Source organism: Peromyscus californicus, unplaced genomic scaffold (assembly GCF_007827085.1).
Source record: "Peromyscus californicus insignis strain IS unplaced genomic scaffold, ASM782708v3 Scaffold_4__1_contigs__length_199733344, whole genome shotgun sequence".
In the NCBI taxonomy this organism is placed as follows: Eukaryota; Metazoa; Chordata; class Mammalia; order Rodentia; family Cricetidae; genus Peromyscus; species Peromyscus californicus.
In genome coordinates this window covers 168,550,970-168,573,507 of record NW_026294562.1, presented here as the reverse complement: position 1 = coordinate 168,573,507, position 22,538 = coordinate 168,550,970, and the positions used below count along the sequence as shown (strand labels likewise).

At 44.4% G+C, this 22,538-nt stretch overlaps 1 protein-coding gene across 1 annotated transcript in view; it reads right to left on the bottom strand.

Moving 5' to 3' along the window:
- LOC128125608 (MHC class I-like protein MILL2) overlaps positions 1-22,538 on the bottom strand; it is a 39,559-nt gene extending 17,021 nt beyond the window's left edge. Inside the window, 1 exon segment of the mRNA XM_052763188.1 lies at positions 22,422-22,538. Coding sequence (XP_052619148.1) covers positions 22,422-22,509 — 88 coding nt within the window. The 5' untranslated portion in view covers positions 22,510-22,538.

Below are 22,538 nucleotides of genomic sequence, written 5' to 3'. Positions count from 1 at the left end.
GAGAGAGAGACACACAGAGACAGAGAGAGACAGAGAGACAGAGACAGAGAGAGAGAATTTTCTGTTGAATACAATTTGGCAGGTCTTGGCAGGGTGGGCAGAATAGACTCCAAAACTGTTGGGCTGGAACTCAGAGCCCCATGGCTGCAAATGGCCCCATGGCTGTGGTGGTATTGTGTCCCCCAAAATATTGTGCACCCTAATAAACTTATCTGGGGTCAGAGACAGAACAGCCACTAGATACAAAGGCTAGAAAATGGTGGCACTCACGCCTTTAATCCTAGCATTCCAGAGGTAGAAATCCCTCTGGATCTCTGTGAGTTCAAGGCCACATTGGAAACAGTCAGGCGTGGTGACTCACACCTTTAATCCCAGAAAGTGAGCCTTTAATCCCAAGAAGTGAGCCTTTAATCCCAGGGAGTGGTGGTAGAAAGCAGAAAGGTATATAAGGCATGAGGACCAGAAACTAGAAGCATTTGGCTGGTTAAGCTTCAGGCTTTCAAGCAGCACAGTTCAGCTGAGAGCCATTGGGATGAGGACACAGAAGCTTCTAGTCTGAGGAAACAAGACCAGCTGAGAAGTTGGCCGGGTGAGGTTAGCTGTGGCTTGTTCTGTCTCTCTGACCATCCAGCATTTCACCCCAATAACTGGCCACAGGTTTGATTTTATTAATAAGACTCTTCAAGATTCCTGCTACACATGGCCATTTCAGCTGCCTGGGGTCAGTTGAATACAGAGAGCAGTGTCTGATGCCACACCTGAGTTCCAAGGGCTGGTGGCTGGGGCTAAGCTGTGGAGCATAAGCTAGGGCTCAGCTGCCTTACAGCTTAGCTTTTTTCCTGTTCATTCGTTTTCCCTCAAAGCAAGAATAAATCAATATAGATTGATCAGTGGTTCCTTCACATGGGGAAAAATTGAAACGGGCCAAACTTCTAGTACAGGAACAATCACAACTAGGACATAAAGCACCTGTGTCGGTGCTGATTAAATTTCCGGAGGTATTTCAATATGTAGATGGCATTCTTTCTTGCTCATTTGATCAATACTTAAATACATGCTTAACTCTCATGCTAAGTAAACTAAAAGAGCAAAAGTTGAAATTTTGGGCCATATTTACTGGGTACCATCCTCCCCCACCCCCAAGACAGAGTTTCTCTGTGTAGCCCTGGCTGTCCTGGAACTCACTCTGTAGACCAGGCTGACCTCAAACTCAGAGATCCACCTGCCTCTGCCTCCTGAGTGTTGGGATTAAAGGTGTGTGGCACCACAGCTGGCTGGGTATAGTCTTATCTACCTATCACTATTGGGGATGTGACTCTGCTCTTTCAGTTGCTTTCTGGATACTCTCCCTTAAATTTTATACACACACACACACACACACACACACACACACACACACACACACACACACACATACCACCTGAAGCAGAGCAGGTTATTAAATAATGCAGCTGCTGAAGCTGTAGCTCATAGAATTAATCCCTTACTCCCTTGTCAATCACTTATACTGCCTTCCTTTCTCCTTATCACCTGCTGGAGCCATATGTCAACAAGGTAATGGTATTATAGAACTTTATGCATGTCATAAGTCTCCATAACACTATGCAACTCCTTATCTACGAGAAGTTTAGTAATAATGGGAAGGACATGTCTTAACTTATTGACAAAGAGCCTACAGAAATTATTGTGCCATTGAATCAAATGCAGGTTGATTATTTGTTCCATGAATTAAAAAAAAAAAAAGAAATAAAAAGGGAAGACATGACTGCTCCTAGGTATGGTGGAGGAGAAAGTTTATTGTAGATATGAGGGAGAGCATAACCAGGGCAGGGCAGGGAAAGTTTATTGTAGATATGAGGGAGAGCATAACCAGAGAGTCCAGAGTGAACATGACCCTGAAATGGGTCATGTGAGGAGAGGGTGGAGGGGAGAACCAGGAGACCAAGAGGCCAAAAGGGTAAAAAGGTTTAAAAAAAAAAAAAAGGACCACATAGCCCAAATGGCTGGATTATATAGGGAAGGGCAGCTGGGGGGAAAGGCAGCCAGCCCTTGGAGAAGTTTAGGGTAGAGGGCGGATATGCCAGCCATACTCTGTAATAGGCAGGGACTGAGAGCTGTTGGGAGGACCAGGTCTGCTTTGATATGTTAAACAGGCACCTCAGCCATTTGTCCTGAGTTTGAGATCTACCTGAGGAACCTGCATGACTCCATTTTGAAGTCCTTGGCCACTAATTCTGCCACCCTGCTGCCAGATGTTGACCCTGAGGAGCCCATCCATGCCTGGAGATGCTGAATGTCATCCAAGGCATGTCACCTGATCTGACAGATGTTCCTGTCACTACCAGAGATGCAGGTCTCTATACAGATGGCAGCAGCTTCAGAAAGATCCAGGTATGTGGGGGCAGTGGTAGTGACTGTCCAGAAGGAGCTCATTTGGGCACAAGCCTTGCCTAGCGGCACATCTGCCCAGGGAGCAGAAATAATTGCTCTGATACAGGCTATGAGATGGACTGAAGAAGAAAAAGGTGAACATCTACACAGACAGCCGATATGCTTTTGCCATGGCTCATGTTCATGGACAGATATACAAACAGAGGAGTTTGCCCACTTCAGAGGGAAAGACTACTAAAAATAAATATGAAATTGTCCAGTTGCTGGAGGCCCTCCCTCTGGCTACCAACTGAACTGGCCACTATTCACTGGCCAGGACACCAAAGAGACAAAAGTCCCCAAACTCAAGGCAACAACCATGCTGATCCAGTTTCCAAAGAGGTTGCTCTTGGGGAATCCAAACCCCAGACTGTTCTGGAACTATCTGCTGTTCCTGAACCCCTACTCTGCCTTGATGATGTTCCTGAGTATGATCCAGCAGAGATCAAATCGTATTCTGACTTGGGGGCTCAGGAGAGCCGCAACAGATGGTGGATCTTGCCTGCTGGAGAATCTGCATGCCCAGGGTACTGAGCCAAAACTGGCTAACTGCCTTACATCATGCCATGCACTTGTTACCTGAGAATATCTCAGAACTCATCTCCCCTCATGTCTGGCCACCTGGCCACAGAGAAAAACTTCAAAACATTCACACTGCTGCCTGACCTGTGCCCAGGTAAATGCAAAGAACATACTTCCCCCCAGGCCAATGGAGTCAGGTACAGTATCTGGTGAATTTTGGGAAATGAACTTCACTGAAGTCAAGTCAGGATTGTATGGCTACAAATACCGGCTGGTTTTTGTCAATACCATCACAGGCTGGGTAAAGTCTTTTCCACCCTGAATGGAAACAGCCCAAGTGGTAGCTAAGAAATTAATAATAATGAAAATTATTACCAGATTTGGCCTCCCCATATCTCTGGGGTCTGACAGTGACTCAGCTTTCATGGCCAAGTTATCTTAATTGCTCTCTAAAGACTTTTAACATAAATTGGGAACTTTGTTGTATATTATCATCCTCAGAGCTCAGGAGAAGTAGAGAGGATGAATAGAACTTTAAAGGAGATTCTAACTAAATACACTCTTGAAACTGGGGGTAACTGGGCTGACCTCTTGCCTTATGCCCTTCTCAGAGTCCAATGTACCCCCTGAAAGGATATACGGCGCTGGTTTGGTCGGCGGCGGAAGAGTCACGAGCCATGGTTACTGGAGTTAGAATGAGCTTTATTAGAGAGAAGAGGGGATAGGACAGGAGAAGCCAGTCCTGGCTGAGGGAGGGGAGCGGGGCAGAGAGCAAACGGAAAAAGGGAGGGTGGGGGTCCTGTGTTCGGCTTTTTAAGGTGGAGATTGCGTGATCATGTGGTGGTACGCAGCCGCCCGAAACACCCTGATGACGTAGGCCATTGCAACCAGAAGAGTGAGAGGAGAATATTAACACCCCCTACCAAGAAGAGTTCACCCCATGTGAAGTAGTCTATGGGCGACCACCTCCCATGATCCCTTGGTACGTGCTGGATTGTTACCAGATTGCCCCACTCCAATGTGTGAGTCCTTAAAAGGATTACTATTAACTTTGGATAAGAGTCTCCCTCAGGTTCAGGTGCTCAACCTGTGGGGTACTGCCAACCTGATCACCTGTTCCTGCCTGGAGATGCTGGATTAGTCAGCCACTTCAAAACTGACCGGCTGGAACCTGGATGGAAAGGACCTTATATCGTGATTTTTCTGGACTCCTACTGCTGTTAAAGTCATTGGTATTTCTGCCTGGATTCAACCCTCACACCTCAAGAAGGCAACAGGGGAACCCATGAAAGAGGAGCCCAGCCCCTAAAGGTGGAAAGTGACTGAAAAAGCACTGTTAAAAAAATCAAACTTTTGCCGGGCGGTGGTGGCGCACGCCTTTAATCCCAGCACTCGGGAGGCAGAGCCAGGCGGATCTCTGTGAGTTCGAGGCCAGCCTGGGCTACCAAGCGAGTTCCAGGAAAGGAGCAAAGCTATACAGAGAAACCCTGTCTTGAAAAACCAAAAAAAAAAAAAAAAAAAAAAAAAAAAAAAAAATCAAACTTTCTAAGGCTTGACTGTCTAACATAACTTTATGTTCTTGCTGTTGAAATTTGTATCATGATTGTCCTATGGGTAACAGTTTTGTTGTTTTATTTTCAACCTATACAAAATTCATCTCGACATGGGAAATAAGAGGCATCTCTATCACAGAAAACACCTCGATATTGTCTTGCCATGCAAAAGATTGCCTTTATCCACCAGAGTCCATGGTTTGGACAAAAGAAGGGGAACAGTCTTTAGCCAGATGGATGGAGGATACTTGCGATGGACGAATCTAACTGACCAATCCCAACATAATAACACAGACTTCAGCATAATCGCATGTTCTTTAAAGGGTTCTGATAATTGAAATGACAGGTGTGCTAAAATAAGAAGGGGAAGGGAGGATTCGCTAATCACTTCAGTTGAATTTAACATACCCAGAGTAACCTGTCTGTAACTAATAATGTGGAATATAATTTCTGGGTCCATTTAGCACTGAAAAGCCAATGAGAAAGCTCCTTCTGTGTCAGAGGAGATCCTTCTATTCCTGAGCTCTTAAAAAGAAATTATATGGAATAGGGGTTTCTTATAAAAATTATACAAGGATAATGGGGGACAAAATGAAACATGCCCCTACTAATGTTTTAAAGGCTGTGGCCGATGTTCCTATTGATAATCCTTTATCCTCCACTGTCTATGTTTTGATTGCACAAATGTCTCTTCTTATCCACTTTTTATCACACCCTCCCCTTTGGTAAACAATTGCCCTTAGGTATTTGGGCAGAACAAACTGGACTCAATGGTTTAAATAATAACAAAGGAGGCTAAGAAGTTGGGTGGGTAGGATGATGGGGGTAGATCTGGGAAGAGCTGGGAGAGGGCAGTGAATATGATCAAAGTACATTCATTGTATGAAATTCTCAAAGAATTAATAAAAATCTTATTTAAACAAAAACAAAAACAAAACACACACACACACACACACAAAACAATTACCCTTAGGATGGGCTTTTTTTTCTGTGAAGATAATACTTATCCTGTACTCTCAGCAGGGTATAAGGGTTTGGGTGGGATAGGATGTTACACCTATTTTATTCAGAAAATCTTAACAATCTGTTAATAGAATTACAAGAGCTCATCCTGAAAATTGTGATGATTCCTCACATCTATTAGATTCCACTATAGTTGGTGCCACCACAGCCTTAGTGTTACCTGTCCCAGGGCTTGTTGTTGGACACAAAGAGAGGTTTCTAAAGTAGCCCGTCTAATTTAAAAAACTACTAATATTACAGCAAATATATTAGCAGAAATTAATCAAGAAATGGGAGGGCTGAGAACAACTGTTCTTCTTAATAGAGCTACTATAGATTACCTGTTATTTAAACATAATCTTGGTTGTCAGCAATTTACTGGAATGTGCTATTTTAATATCTGTGATTTCTCTTATACTATTGACAACCAAATTGATGACCTATGTAAAGAAATAGACAAAATCTCTCACACAAATTTAGACTGGCCTACCCTTTCTGAGGAGTGGGTGGGGTCAGGGTAGAGAGGAGCAGGAGGAGGGGAGGGAGTGTGGTTGGTATGTAAAATGAAAAGAAACTTTTAAATAAAAAAAATTTAGACTGGTCAATATGGCTAAAGTTGTTCTCCCCCTCCATTGGCCCTCTAATATTATTTCTACTAATTATCATAACTGGGCCCTGTGCTCTCCAATGTGTCACCAACTTGATCACCCATCAGATAAACAATTCTAGAATTATTGCTGCTTGATGATATTATTAGGACATCCCCCTATCAAAGATTTGACAGGGAAACATAAGTCAAGAGGGAACAGAAGTCAATGGGGAACTTGCCTGACTCCGTTTTGAAGGCAGGAGCCATTATGTTGGATTTAAAAAAATAAGTTTGTACTCACTGTGAGAGTTGATTTGCTCTCTGTTTCCTGGAACCTGACCTTCCCCAACCCATGACCTTGATTTGTTTTTGAGAATACCTTTACCCTCCCTGGCCCTCCCTGACCCCTCCCCAATCACATGGTAGGTGACCACATGATTTTTCTTTTTTGGTTTTTCGAGACAGGGTTTCTCTGTGGAGCTTTGCGCCTTTCCTGGAACTTACTTGGTAGCCCAGGCTGGCCTCGAACTCACAGAGATCCACCTGCCTCTGCCTCCCGAGTGCTGGGATTAAAGGCGTGCACCACCACCGCCCGGTGACCGCATGATTTTTTAAAAAAGATTTTTGTATTTCCTTATTGCCCCATCATTTCCCTTCTGCAAAACTACTCGTAATTTTGCTCCTTAAGAGAGACTCAAGAGATGGATTTGGGGCTTCTCTCTTTAACTCAACTTAGGAGACAGTTGGTGGCCAGCTCTTGGGTGTACCCAATAAAAATCAAGCTTGCTTCAAATTTGGCTCAAATTGTGGAAGTAGTCTTATTCTTGCTGTTGGGATTAACACTGCCACCCCAGCCTTTTTGTTGATAATAAGTGATAAGGGTGGATGTAATCATTCTGTGACTACTTCCTGCTGACATTGGGGCATGGTTTCATGTCCTACAGAAGCTGGCATGCTGGCCCAGGCTGGGGAGACAGAGAGGAGTGAAGGCTGTTTCACAGTCCAGGCTTCGTGGGACTATCTGGGGCTAGGGAGGTGTAGGCCTCATCGGAGCAGTTTGTGAGGCTGGACCACCTGGGGCTAACCACTTTGGAGCCATCTGGGATGCAAATTCCACAGGAACATCTGGGTCAGGCAAGTTGCTGGAGCAGTCTGCGGTTGATTTGAAATATTCTGGGACAGATAGATTAGGGACAGAAGGTAAAATTAAAGTTTGTCAGAAAATTTTTATCTTGGGTGTACACTTGAAACTTCCGGGCCCACAATCTTGGTAGTTGGGGAAGGGGAGCCCCAAGACCAAGGAAAGGGGAAGAGATCCCTGTTGCTAGACTTTTTCTGCCTGGCCCACAGTCAGGGCAAATCTCTCTCACCCGCCAGTCCCAAGCCGCTCAAACCCGATCAAGTAAACACAGAGACTTATATTGGTTACAAACTGTATGGCCGTGGCAGGCTTCTTGCTAACTGTTCTTACAGCTTAAATTAATCCATTTCTATTAATCTATACCTTGCCACGTGGCTTATGGCTTACCGGTACTTTACATCTTCCTTGTCCTGATGGCGGCTGGCAGTGTCTCCCTCTCCAGCTTCCTGTTCTCTCAATTTTCCTCTCTGTTAGTCCCGCCTATACTTCCTGCCTGGCCACTGCCAATCAGTGATTTATTCATTGACCAATCAGCAACACATTTGACATACAGACCATCCCACAGCACCTCCCCTTTTCTTTTCTTAAAAAGGAAGGTTTTAACCTTTACATATCTCCAAAGTCAGTTTGGTATATTTGGGAATTTGGGCGAAGCTTCTCTTACTACTTCCTGCTGGAGGGGGGCGCTGTATCTTCTGGGGAAACAAAGAAAATTTTAGGATCATGGAGTAGTCCGTGAGGCTGTATCATCTGGGCCAGTTGCCTTGAAACGGTTCTGGATGTTGGATCATCTGGGCCATGGTGTCATCGGAGACCTTTCAGGTGGTCTTGGCTGGTCAAACCTGATGTGTCTTAATCTGGAACAAATCCATAGTCTCTTGTTTTCTGTGGAAACAAAAGAGACTCTTTTCCAAAGCAACATATCCTTACATCCAAATTTTGAAGTCAAAGTATCTTTAAAATATACATACTGGTTTAACTCAGCTTCCTTTACAATCAAATATCTCTCTGTAGTTAAGAATCCCAAAGACAACATAATCCAGACTCTCTGTGTAATAGTCATCTCTATGTGGCTTATTTTTTATATTAATTTTACTGTCTCTTTAAAGACTTTATTTTTTAAAACCATGTATTTGTTTCTATACTGTATATATCACTTTTTTTGTCTCTTTTAAGCCTACGTATATTTTACACACATTTTAAACTATTACATCTGAATCTGTCTTATTGTGAATCTATTGCTTTAAGCTGCAGCAGCTGTGGCTGCTGGCTCCGCCCACCTCAGCTTCCCAACATGGCGTGGTACTTTACCACCAGCTCTGGGAGCTATCATGGGTCTATGCTTTTATCCAAGCAGCGTGTAGCCCAGAAACCTCTTTTGTTTTGTACTAGCAAAGGCTAAATCCACAATGTAGCTTAATGTGCCACTTGCAGAGGCCTCATTCCCGCCATTCTGCAGGTCGAGCACGCACACCAGCAACCCGCCAGTAGCTCAAACCGGCAGCTGCCGCTCATTTGAGAGAGATGGAATTGGCTCACTCCTTCTCTAAACCCAAACACATTGCTAAAAGAAAAGTTTGAGAGATTCTTCAGTTCCATATCAGAAGAGCCCTCTGGTGTGGGACAGAAGGAAACCAATAAAAGAGACCATTGTCTTCGAGATTCTAATTCTCTCCATGCTTACTCTTGATTTCTCAGAGTCCTTTCTTACATGCTATGTCCTCTTTAAATCCAAATCTTCCATTTTGATAATGAATAAGTTTTTCTAATAGCAATCTCAGAAGTCTCCAGAAGAAAGATGGGGCCCCAACAACAACTCTACCCAATCCAGAATGATGCCATGGTAATCATCATCATACTACACTTCTTACCGGAATTTCAGACAATCTTACCCATTACTCTAAGACTTACTACAGAACCTACAGTTAGTCTAACTGAGATTTAACTATCTGAGCTTTCTCACAGTACCCAACAGAGATAACATAACCCCCTAAACAGCAGGAAACAATTCTAAGAAAACGACACCCCTTCTCCCTTAGGTTTCATAATTCTCAGGGTTATGGATGATGGTTATAGGGTTGGAGGTGGAAGGAAATATTAAACTCAGTATTCCAAAAAAAAAAAAAAAACAAAAAAAAATGGAATGGATAGGTATAAGATATTATGGTAGATTATTATGTATACTAGTAAACAAATTTAGTAAAATAGTAGCCTTAAATAATTTGCACTGTAATTTGCACTGTTATGGGTTCTTATATGTTGATACAAATGTAAACTATTTTTATATTCCTGTTTAAGATAATTTGTATATTGATACAAATACGGAACTATATTTGTTATAATGTACATATATTTCTACTCTTATTTGAAATACTTGTATATTGATACAAATGTAAATTTACATCTGTCATACTTTATGTATGTTCTACTTCTGTTTAGGATATTCGGTATATTGATATATATTTAAGATTATTGTCATATTGCATATCGCACTATATACTCCTACCTCTGTTATAACATCTTGTGTATTGTCACAATTTTGAAGTCATCGTTCTTTACCATACATTTGCTTATAGACTGTTTACCTTGTTTACATGAAGCTTAAGTCCTTAGGTTATTTCGGTAGATAAGACTTATAGATTTATAGTCACCTATGCTTGTCATCTCTATAGTTACGTTAGTTAGGTTATCCAGATTTACAGATACATAGGTCAGATGGACAGGTAATCTTCAAACACTTCATAGACCTAGAGAATATGGCATTTAAATAACTTAGAATTCTGTTGATGTGAGACATAATTGCTCCTGGCTGCACCAATTTGATCCCGAGAGAATGTTGGGCTTCTAAGACATTTCCATTTGGAAGTTTGTCTTCTTGGCACAAAATGGCCTACTGGGCAAAGAACTGCCCTTGCCTCGACGGCTGACAGTACAAATGCAATGCTGTCCTTTCTGGACAAGCGGGACACAAGGAAAGCGACCACTGTACTCTGCCAAGACAGGGTAAGATGGTCTTTCAGAATTCCTGCTTCTGAAAATGGTCTGTCAGATACTTTAGGCCTGTAGCCAATTTGAATGCACCAACAATGCTGAGAAACATTAGGTGACTGTCCAGGCTGCCAGCTGTCTCCGTCTACTCTCGCAAGATTCCCGAAAGTTGTTTGCATCCATCTACCATTTCTCAGGTACCATTATATTCCTTCTCAGGTCTTTGATGGGATTGAAGACTAGCAGTTATAGTTACAACTTAGTAGATAGAACATATTAAGTATTAGATTCAGGTTCTTTAGGATAGGACACCTTTTGGAATGATCTTTGTAACATGCCATTTACCTATGCTCTATACTTCTCTGGATTTTATTATGTGTTTCTTGCTTGATATTGTTTGCATTGGTTGTACTTCCATCTTATCTAGGTCATTATCCCTCATTATTCCTGGACAATATTTGATAACCATTCCTTTGTATATAGTCTTGTATTAGGTTAGAACTTTCTTATTTAGACAAAAAGGGGGAGATGTAGTGGGTATCCATTCCAGCTTTGATCTGGAAGTTCCAACCCCCATTGAGACTTCGGCAACTGTCACGCCTACAAGGCGGGGCCAAGGGAGGGGCCTGGGGACCCGAGATCTGGATCGGCGGGCGCTCTCTCTGTTGCGGGACCCTGGACTGGAGAGGTGGACCGAGCAGAGCTCCAGAGAACACCGCTGGACTGTGATACACCTTCCCCAGACTCCGCGACCTACCTATTCCTTAATTTGTAAGTTACGCCATTAAATAAATCTCCTTTTAACTACGTGGAGTGGCCTTAATAATTTCACCAATAGATCCCACCCTCAGGAATAGGCAGTAGGCAGGGAAACTTAGATTGCTGGTTGACAGGAATACTTATCTGTGCAAGTGTTACAGCTCTGGAGGGGAAGGTATCCTGACTTGTTGGGAAGCCAGGCTATACCTACAGCTGTGAAGGGAGGTATCCTGGATACTTAGCACCTGTGAGAAGGGTATCCTGACTTGTCAGGAAGTCAGGCTATACCTGAAGCTGGGTTCCGGTGGGAGATGCTCTCCCCACAGTGTGGCAATCCTGCTCCTCTCCTAGAGAAAGTCATTACAGCTGAGTTCTGCTCTGCTCCCCAAGGGAGTTTCCCAGCAGAGGTATCTGTTTCTTCCCAGTTGTGGCTGTTGTTCCTTCTCTTCACTCGGCTAAGGGGCAACCCTTGCAGAAATGTAGCAATCTGTTCCCGCTTCTTCCAAGAGTTGTTACTTCCGCTTCACTCCCCTAAGGGAGTTTCCCAGCAGAGACTGCTCCACGCCAGTGAAAGAATATCTTCACCAAAAACTCTTTCAAGAGATTTATTTGGGAAGGAGGAATCCAGGAAAATGGTTGCCTCTGCCAGGGTGGAGAAGACAGCTGCCCACTCAAGAGGCACAGGGCTTGTATAGGGCTTCTTAGGGGGTGGAGTTTTTCCAGGGAGAAGATTTTTAGGGAGGGAATTGGTCAGATTTCAATCCCCTTGAGCGTGGAGAAGTTCAGATTAGCTAGATTTCATGCTCAGGGATTGGTTAGTTTTGTGTTCAGTTGGTCAGGGGAAGATTTGGTTCTGGTTTCAGGGCCAAAGCGTGTTTCTTTCTCTGGCCCTTTTTAACCTTCTGGCTCTGGTTTCAGGGTTATGATGGGTTTCTTTGCCTGGCCCTTTTACCCTACAGGTAGTTAGGACACCTCTCCCCAGAGTTGTAAAACTCACATTTTGGTGCCAAAACCTGGGACCAAACCCACAGAGTGGCAACAAATTTACTTAGAGTTTATAGCGTAGTCTTAAGAGAATTTTGAGAGCAGAGTGCAGAGAAACCATAGAGATGAAAGATTTTCCAGAGTGGGAACTAGAGAACCCTTAGAGATAAGTGATGTTTGGAAAGTGGAGAGCAGAGCAAGTTTAGATAGAAGAGATTTTGGGATCGTTTGTTTGTGCAGTGGCAGAAGTTGTTTCCATATGAGAGTATTTGAAAATAAAGCATGTCAATCTTTGGCCCTTGAGCTGTACTAAGGTCTTGTATAATATTTTAGGGACCAGCCTTAATATTATACATCCCAGGGGCTCAGGAGGGAGAACTAAGAACGGCAAGGACTATTTTCAGGAAATAGAATCTCAGCACACCGAGCTCTTAGTCCATTTAGTTCCTCTGGGATAACAACCTATTTACACAGCTTCAGACCTGTTCTCATGCTTAGCTCCTTTCTTGCCTGATTTCTCTCTATATTTATCTACTGCTCCCTCCAAGTTCTATCTTAATTCTCTCATCTTAATTCTGCCTCATCTAGGCCCTTCTCATCTTGTTCTTACCCAGCTAGTACTTCCCCATCTGACTCTTCCTCATCTTCCATCTCATCCACATGTTCTCTCTGGTCAAAATCCTCCTTATCCCTTTCAGTTCTCTGTCTCTCTGTTCCCCCCAAGTCTCTCAGGAGTCCAGTTATAAACCCAAGCAATAGCAATCCCCTGGTCGAGCAAGGTCACCAGGCTTGAATTCTACGGGGTCATAAAGGCAGGTAAGAAATTTCCTCAGGCAGTGACCACCAGGCTTTCTTTTACAACCCAAAATGGGAGTAGTAAAAGAGGAGGTCAACTGAGTGCTAATAACCGGTTAATATATGAAAAGGGGGGTCTATGTGCTCAGCCTACATTCTGAGAAGTGGTTAGGTAAGAAGTTAGGGGTCTATAAAGTTAGTAAGGCTGTAAGAAAAGAGGGTCCAAGCTAAATTGTGTAAAGCTATTACTTAAGGTCCACCTGACCTAGGCAGTGTCTCTGTGTGGAATTTACCTTAATTCAGGAGACTTATTATGTGGTGGTCTGGACTGTTGTTTCTGTTAGTCCTTGAAAGTGGCTAAGGGAGTTATCTGATTCCAGTGCTGAAAGGGGAGAAACAGATGGGCTGGGGGGAAGGAAGTCTTTCCTGAGGCTGTTCTCCAGATACCACTCTTTGGACTCCAAAATGTCGAAAGAGTGATCAGTCCACACTGTTAGCAATTCTTAGGGAAAAGTCAATTGGGAAAGCTATGAAGGCACACATGATTTTCATAACAGAGGACAGCTGATATATAACAAGCCAAATAACACCAAAAGCTCCTTGGAATTTGGCTTCCTCTGAAGGAATTCCTTGATCCCACCAGGTAGTGGCTTTGCCATAACCAGCTGAGTTCTTGTAATATTTTCCTGCAGCCCGCAGCACTAAGGCCAAACTATATGTCATCCAAGGACAAGAGACGGTCAAAAATGAATCTCCGTTGGAGGGAATTTCTATAAGCTCCAAGAGGGAGCAGAGAGTGCAGAGTAGTGACCCAGACCACTCAGGCTTAGAGAAACTAACCCTGAGGGAAGAGGGGCTTAGGAGGGTTTAAGAGAGAGGCAGGGCCGGCAGTTCCCTGAGGTGTGGGGTGGGGTGGGGCGGATATTTTAGAAGGGAGCTGAGAGACAGAGAACGCAATTGGAGAAGCCCGGGATGGGTTTACGGATGCTGTGGGACGGCAGCTCCCAGAGGGAGAAGAAACTAGATGACCATGGGGATGTAGCAGGCCAGAGGCACGGCAAGCTGCAGGGGCCAGAAAAACACAGAGTAAGTGCGTTTAGTAGAGAGATGTGCCCACATGGAGGGTGGAGCAGACCAGAGCCTAGAGGGATACATACGCGAAGTAGACAAATGGTTAGAAAGCGGCCAAAGGGAAATGGCGGGCGAAGAATCAGACTCTAGAATTTGGGATCAAATTTGTGGTGGCAGAAGCCAGCAGAAGCAAATGATCCGTACGTACCTTAGGAGAGGCAGATCAGCAGCTTGGTTCGGAGAGGCTGAGTTCCTTTGAGGGGAACTCATTTATGCCAGTTCCTGGGTTTTGGCATGAAATGAATGATGTAAGAAGAAACAAACAAACAAAAAAAAAAAAAAGAAAGGAAGAAATAAAAAAGAGAGGTCGTGACTGATCCTAGGTAGGGTGGAGGAAAAGTTTATTGTAGATATATGTGGGAGAGCCAGAGGCAGGGGCATCTGGGAGAGTCCAGAGTGAACATGACCCTGAGGCAGGCCATGTGAGGAGAGGGTGGAGGGGAGAAGGAAGAGCCAGGAGACCAAGAGCCCAAGAGATCAAAAGGGTAAAAAGGTAAAAAAAGGACCATATATCCAAAATGGCTGGATCATAGGCTGGCTTATGCAGGGAAGAGGGGCTGAGAGAAGGGCAGCCCAGGGCTAGAGAGTTCAGGGTAGAGGGAGAGGTATGCCAGCAAGAAGGACCCTGTAACAGGTAGGGACTGAGGGATGCTGGGAGAACCTTGTGGCTAAGGTCCACTTTGATATGTTAAGTAGGCACCTCAGCCATTTGTCTCCAGTTTGAGACCTAACGTTTCACACTGATAATAATTGTCAGGTTGCATTACCACGTGTCTTGGGATCTATCGATAACTGTTTGTTATCCAAAATACCCCCTTTTAATAATTTTTGAAGATACCCCATGAGTATTGCCTAAAATTACATACAAAAATCCTGTAGAATCACTTTGAATACTTCTACAGAGGGCTCTTCAAAAGGGCAAGGAACATGTTTTATATACAAATTCCACGTGCTCCTCCAAAAAGGTTGTGCCTATCTCTGGTTGTACGGCTCAACAATTGGAACTTGCTGTAACCAATCAGCTTTTATTAGACACTTCTCAGCCATTGAATATCTTAACTGACTCTGCTGTTTACTTAAGTTGGATGACAGTTTATTGGGTTAACTAAGGAAGAATTAGAGTTGTCCAGTCATGACTGGAGCTTTGTAACCCCAGTTTGCACATCCTTACCAGAAATAGGTATCCTTAAGGAAGACTGAGACTCAGCCTTAACTGACCTCATGTATAAATTAGCACACGAAGGATAGAGATGCGCTGAGAATGGAAAACAACCTAACTTGAGAGAAAGGGAATGTTGTGGAAGGACTGTGAAGGTAGAGAGGATGAAATGAAAGATGGAAACATTTGTAACGAGGTCCTCAAAGATGGAGCCTAGTGAATAGAATGTTGCAGAAGGATTGTGAAGGTAGGGAGGATGTAATGAAAGATGGAAACATTTGTAACAAGGTCCTCGAAGGTGGAGCCAAGGGAATAGAATGTTGCGGAAGGATTGTGAAGGCAGAGAGGATGTAATGAAAGATGGAAACATTTGTAACGAGGTCCTCGGAGGTGGAGCCTAGTGAATAGAATGTTGCGGAAGGATTGTGAAGGCAGAGAGGATGTAATGAAAGATGGAAACATTTGTAACGAGGTCCTCGGAAGATGAAGCCTAAAGAATGTTGGAATGGATAGCACATACCAGTAGCTTGGAGACAGAATGGAAGAAAGACAGACAAGGAAAAGGGGTTTAGTGCACTCCTTTAGCTGAGTTTCTTTGCTTTGAAAATAAAAGGAGACTAAAAAACCAAATCCAATCCTACTGAAACATGACAGTCATACTGGTACCTCTGTCTGTAGCAGGAAGAACCTGCCTAGGAGGAAAGCCTGAAGCAGCCCTGGCTATTGCTGGCAGGAGGCTGCTCCAAAGGGCTGGTGCAGTGAGCTGTTACTGTACTGTAGAAGATGCTTTCCCTAAAGATGCCTGTTCAAATTATGCATCCATCCAATGGTGCACTTGCAGCACAACAAGGAATTTTATCTTGTCTTTTACATAAAAAACGGAGACTTTCTCACTTCAGGTCTTTTAGGCACTAAGAACCCAAACCACATGGATTCCTTTCTATGTATGATTACTAAAACTTTAAAAAAAATTTCTATTTTTGTACAACACAGAAAAGTAAGAATGATAATTAAACATGCTTGGGATGGATTAAAGAAGGAAAACAGGAGTAATTGGAATCAATAAAGTTTTTTAGATAATATAATGGTCAAGGGATGCAAACATAAGCACATATTTCTCAAATTCCCTCGAAGGCCAAAAGGGATTAAACCAAAGGTACAATTATTACAAGTTAGATAATTTTGAAGTTTTCACCTAAAATTATTTTTGTTGTAGCCTGAGACTCTGTGACATCAGACTGTCTTCAAATTGTAGTAAGAACTAAAGCCTTCCAGCATGTTCTTTCATGAAACTGTTAAGCTTTAACACTTTTCACACTTTTGTTTTGTTTATGGCACCAGCTGAATATGTATTTTCTGTTGTTCTAATGTTAAATGTTCTTATAATAAAAAAACCTGGTATCAGATACTGGGGTAAAAGCTGAAATATCAGAGAAGCAGAGCAAGCCACAGCCACCACCTATTACCTCAGAAACTCCACAAATCCTCTGACTGAAATCCCGAGTCCTCACCCAAAAGGGTCTCAACTGAACTGCCTTAGCTCCTGTTTCCCCAGCCTTATATACGTTTCTCTGCCCTGCCATCAGTTCCTGGGATTGAGAGTGTGTGTGTGCTTCCCAGTACTGGGATTAAAGGCGTGTGCCACCACTGCCTGGCTCTGTTTCCAGTGTGGTCTTGAACTCACAGAGATCCAGATGGATCTCTGCCTCCCGAGTGATAGGATTAAAGGTGTGTGCCCCCACTGTCTGGCCTCTATGTTTTATCTAGTGGCTGGCTCTGTCTTCTGATCCTCAAGCAAATTTTATTAGGGTACACAATATATCACCACAACTTTCTCCTACTTGAATGGAAAAACCCAATTCTGTTCTCCTTTAGGATTTTCTGTGATTATTTCTTGGGTACTTCTAAACATCCCGTTACCTGGTAGGAGAAGAGTCTTCTCAAGTTCAGAATTAAAATTATTCTATGTTTTAAAAAACCCCAAACTTAAATTAATAAGCTTTTAGGTTTAAATCTTTAAAAACTAATGACCATTGTTAATTAAGTAGGTTTTTTGTTTTTTGGTTTTTTTTTTTTTTTAGTTTTGTACATGTCCTTGGTCTGATAAACGATCAGTTTCTGGCAAGGGCAGAAGTTAGAGGAAGTTAGAACCCATGCTATACTGAAGACATTATTTTACGCAATATTCCAAGATTCCAGTGCATAATTACTGGTGGGAGGTTCTCAAATTAGTTTGACATCTGGAACTACGGTTGCCGGTGTCTGCGGCCTTTTCCGCTGTCAGCTATGCAGAGACCTGGGCTTAAAAAGTACCCTCTAGGCTTGCACAATGCCTCTTCATAACTGGTTAGCTACAGAGGACAGCACCAGATGAGAGTGGGATCTTGGGAGCCCCAGAAAAATACCATTGTGTCCTATCTGTAACTTGGCTTTGTCAAATAGCTCTCTATGCATGTTCTTTCTAAGACTCCCATTGCAGCTAAACAACTGGTAAGGATCCTGCTTTTCCCAGCAAGGGCTTCAAAGAATTTTGCAATTTATGGAATATTAATCATGTTACTGAAATCCCTTGCCATTCACAGAGTCAAGCTGTTGTGGAATGACACCATCAAATACTTAAATAACAAATTGAAAAAATGGAGTGGGGAGGGGGAGAAACCCTGTCTTGGAAAAAGGGGTGGGTGGGTGTCTTAGTTAAGGTTTCTGTAAGAGTTGCTGTGGTCATGGTGTCTCTTCACAGCAATAAGAGCCTAAGACACTAACTTTGAATTTTTAACATTTTTACATTTTAAAAGATAATGCTTTTTCTGTTCCGCCTTAAAATTTTCCCTAAAGAAGACAGCTTAAAGCATATGTTAAATGAAAAGGTCTAGAAAGTAATCAGTGGAAGGGGCTCCATCCTGAGTCACAGAGGTGGTCAGCCTTCGTATGAAGTGCTAAAGAGATGTGAGAAAACCCACAGTAGACGGCACTACAGAATCTAAAAGTGTTTTATGCAGTGTCTAGGATTCAGTATAAACACGCAGTCACATGAAAGGGTACTACTCCATGGTTGGTAATCAAGAGGGTTATGGAGGGTCTGAAGAGATGTCCCAGTAGTTAGAAGTGCCTGCTGCTCTTGCAGAAGACGAGAGATTGGTTCTTAGTATCCACATCAGGTGACTCACAACCTCCTGGAACTCTAGCTCCATGGGATCTGACACCTCCTTCTGGCCTCCACAGGCATCTACACACATACGTCATATACTCACAAATCATACACATAAACAAAGTGTCAAAATTGAAGGCTGTGGTTTTCCATCTTTGCATGGATTCTGGAGGTTGCAATAGGGTGGTCAGGCTTGCTTTACCTGATGAACCATCTCACAGACCCAAAAAGTTTGTTAGTCTGTTACTCAAAATATTTTACATAATTAGTGTAATAAGAATAGAGATTTTTGAGTCAGGAGTGGTGGTCCACACCTTTAATCCCAGCACTCAGGAAGCAGAGGCAGGCAGATCTCTGTGAGTTCCAGGTTTGCCATGGCTAGAGGAGACCTGTCTCCAAAAGGAAAAAGAAAGAAGGAAAGACTAGAGATTTATTTGGTTCTATCTGGAGGTTTTGGTTTAGTCTGTCTGCCCCATTGCTTTGGGGTCTGCGGCAAGGCAGAAGGCGTGCTGGGAGCACATGGCGGAGGAAGCTGCCTACTTCACGACAGGCAGAAAGTGCAAATGAGAAGGAAGAGCACACTGGAGTCTGTGGTGGTTAGAATGAAAATGCCCCCATAGGCTCACAGCGGGTGGCATGAGGAGGTGTGGCCTTGTTGGAGTAGGCGTGGCCTTGTTGGAGTAGGTGTGGCCTTGTTGGAGGAAGCGTGTCACGGGGGGGGGGGGGGGGCCGCTTTGAGGTTTCAGATGCTCAAGCCAGGCCCAGTGTCACTCTCTCTGCCTGCTGCCTGCCTGTCTCTCAGCTACCTCTGCAGTGCCACATCTGCCCGCATACCACCATACTCCTGCCATGATGACAATAGACTAAATCTCTGAACCTGTAAACAAGCCCAGTCTTCTTTTATAAGAGTGTTCTGGTCACGGTGTCTCTTCATAGCAACAGAAGCCCTAACTAAGACAGGTCCCACTCTCCTCTTTAAGGCTCTATCCAATGACTCAGCTTCCTTTCCCTGAACTCAGTGCCAAAGAAGGTCTCAATAGTGCCACAGACTGGACCAGGTTTACAACATCTTTGGGTGACATTGGTCTGAACCATAGAAGAGAGAGAGGAAAATTCCAGACAATGGTGGCAAATTCTGATATTAGAAAAATAAACTACATGTTTCATATATGTTAAGGGAATATTAGAAAATCATACAAAATATATGAAAGAACAAAGGATTTCACCAGAGAATTGACAAGATGTGTGGGATGACTCATCTCTAACAGGCTTGAGGGCCAGCCGGCCCAAACAAATAAAAAAGATACTTTCTGAGAGCCAGCCTGGGTCTGTCTAAGGGCCTTGCAACAGCAGCTGAAACATGATCTGGAGATGACCTGGACCAATGAGAGGCAGCCATGTCACACCAGCAGACCTCCCCGCAGGGTGGGGTAGAGGGTATATAAAACTTGCCTCTTCCTGAATAAACTGAGCTTGTTGTTTCGACATTCTCCCAGAGTCTGTGTGGTTTGACTCTGCGCCTGCTTGGCCCCCTCCCCCAAAGGGAACAACAGCACAGGACCCTGTTACAAAGAAATATGATTTGGGCAACTGAGGCTGGAGCTAAGTGGGTGAGCCCTTTCCTAGCATGTGTGAAGCTGTAGGTCCAGTTTCCATGACCACAGTGTAAGAGCTAAATAGTACATAAGATGGGAATTCTACTGAAGAAATGTATAGTGTCTGAGAATTAGGACTCATGACAGGATCTGGAGTAGATTAGACAGAAATATTTCTGTATCTAGTTCAAATATTCTTTCAGCGGCTTTACCATGTGCCTTATGGACTGAGTGACAATGTTAAATTCACACAGTTCATCAGATGTAGTCCATGCACCCTCTGATGGGGAATGTCTCCAACATCTCCAGAGAAAAGTAATCTTATGAAAACTGACATAGAAAGAAAGAGAAAATGTCAGCAGGTCCTTCAGGTGATTAAGAAATTAGCTCACTGTGGGGCATAGTGGCACACACCTTTAATCCCAGCACTCAGGAGGCAGATGCAGGTAGATTCCTGTGAGTTCAAGGCCAGAGTGGTCTACAAAGTGAGTTTCAGAACAGCCAGGGCTACACAGAGAAACCCTGTCTCGAAAAACCAAAGACACACACTGAGTGTGGTAGTGCATGTCCTAACCGTAGCTGGGCCAGGAGGCTGACAAATTTCAAGGCATCCTGGACTACGCAGTGGGGGCACTGTCAAAAACGAGGGACCAGAGATGGCCCAGGGGGTAAGAGTGCTCGCTCTGCAAACACTAGATACTGAGTCTCATTCTCCAGCACCCACATAAAAAGCAGAGCCTGGCTGTACACACTTGTAACCCCAGCTTTGAAGAGCAGAGACAGGCAGTCCTGAAAACTCATTGGCCAGCCTGCTCAAACCATGATTCTCAGATCAGTGAGAGATCCTGTCTCAGGACAATAGAGGAAGATCCCTGCTCTTCTGTCCTGTGCAATACCCTACACACTCACATGCTGAAACACACACACATACACACACACACACACACACACACACACACACACACACACACACACAGAAATTATTTCCCATTAAGAAAATAAGTTTTTCTAGCCAGGCATAGTGGCTCCTGCCTTCAATGCCAGCAATGGGAGGCAGAGGCAGGCAGATCTCTAGGAGTTCAAGGTCAGCCTGGTCTACACAGCAAGTTCCAGGACAGTCAGAAATGATACATAGTGGGACTCTGTCTCAAACAACAAACAATAACAACAACAGCAATTCTTCCAAATGTTAAAAGAGCAATCTTCTATAACAATCTAGGGATCCAGGGAATGGAGAGGAGATTCTCAGCTGGGTGACTTGAAGCTGCCCTTTGACTCCAGCCCCCAGCTCCTCCCTTCAAACAGGCCAGATCCTGCACACCCTCCCCAACACCATCCTCCAGTTCGGTCCCACGGCTGCCAAGGCTCTTTTCACCTTATTGGCAGGTCATTCCCTTCCCACTCCAGCTGCTGGTTTCAACACAAGCCCCTCCCACTCTTACCCTCGGGGCCACTGAAGGGTTCACAACATGCCCCCACGGTTGGGCGTGTTTGTGCATGCCCGGCGGATCTGGACACCTCCGCCTAGCCAGTTCCAGGTCAAGATAGCCATTTCCGGGTCAAGGCGTCTCACATGACCAGGATCCGTGACTTTGCATGTTTAGGTAAGCGTGCAGCGTTGGGTGTGTTTGCGCATGCCCAGCGGATCTGGCCACCTCTGCCTAGCCAGTTCCAGATCAAGATAGCCATTTCCGAGTCAAGCCGTCTCGCGTGACCAGGATCCGTGACTTTGCATGTTTAGGTAAGTGTGCAGCGTTGGGTGTGTTTGCGCATGCCCGGTGGATCTGGACACCTCTGCCTAGCCAGTTCCAGGTCAAGATAGCCATTTCCTGGTCTAGGCATCTCGCATGACCAGGATCCGTGACTTTACATGTTTACGTAAGCGCGCAGCGTAGCCATGTGATCTACGCACATGTGTAGAGCAGTTACGTCGACCTGTGCATGCCCAGCCTTTATAAACTGGCGCCATATTCCCGGTTCCTTCTTCTCTACACACGTGTCTCCCACAGGCCTGAGCACTCTCTGTCCCTTTTACCTTAATAAAACTCTTATTAGCGGATTCTGTCATGTTCCATGACATTTCCTTGCAGGGTAAGAGCACAGCACCGGAAATAACTAACAGCCCCCTCCCAGCCCCCCAGGGATTAAGCCACTGTCTCTGTGCACAGGTGACACCAACCACTCCGAGAGTGTCTCGAGGGCAGGGGACACTAAAATCCCTCACCCATCTCTGGTCTCTGTGCCAGAGACTCCCTACATCCTTCCCCAGCTGCAGACACCCCACTTCCTCCCTAGAAGGCCACCCACGCAGCTGTAGGACAAAGAGCAGACAGTTCCTGCCTGCAGAGGCTTCCTGATTTCAGTGTAGTAAGTAGTCAGTGCACCCCTGTACTCACGTACCCTGGAGCTGACAGGGAAGCCTCCCCAACCTGTGAACACACCACTTAGACCACCCACCCGCATGTTTTACAAAAGGGCTCAGTTATTCTTCAGTTAGTAAAGCCTCCCTCCCCATCCCGCCCCTTTCCTCACCTTTCTCTACTCTTTCCTAGTTTCAAGCTCTCAGACTTAATCCGCACCCCTCCCCTCCTCACAGGGACGATCCCCACCCTGCCCAAAGCTCACCCCGGAGGCAGCATAGTTCTGAATCCACCGTGAACAGCAGCAGTGAGACACACAGGAAGAGTCCGGGGTTTACAGAACTGGCTTCCATTTTTTCCCTCTCAATGGCTTCGTGATAAA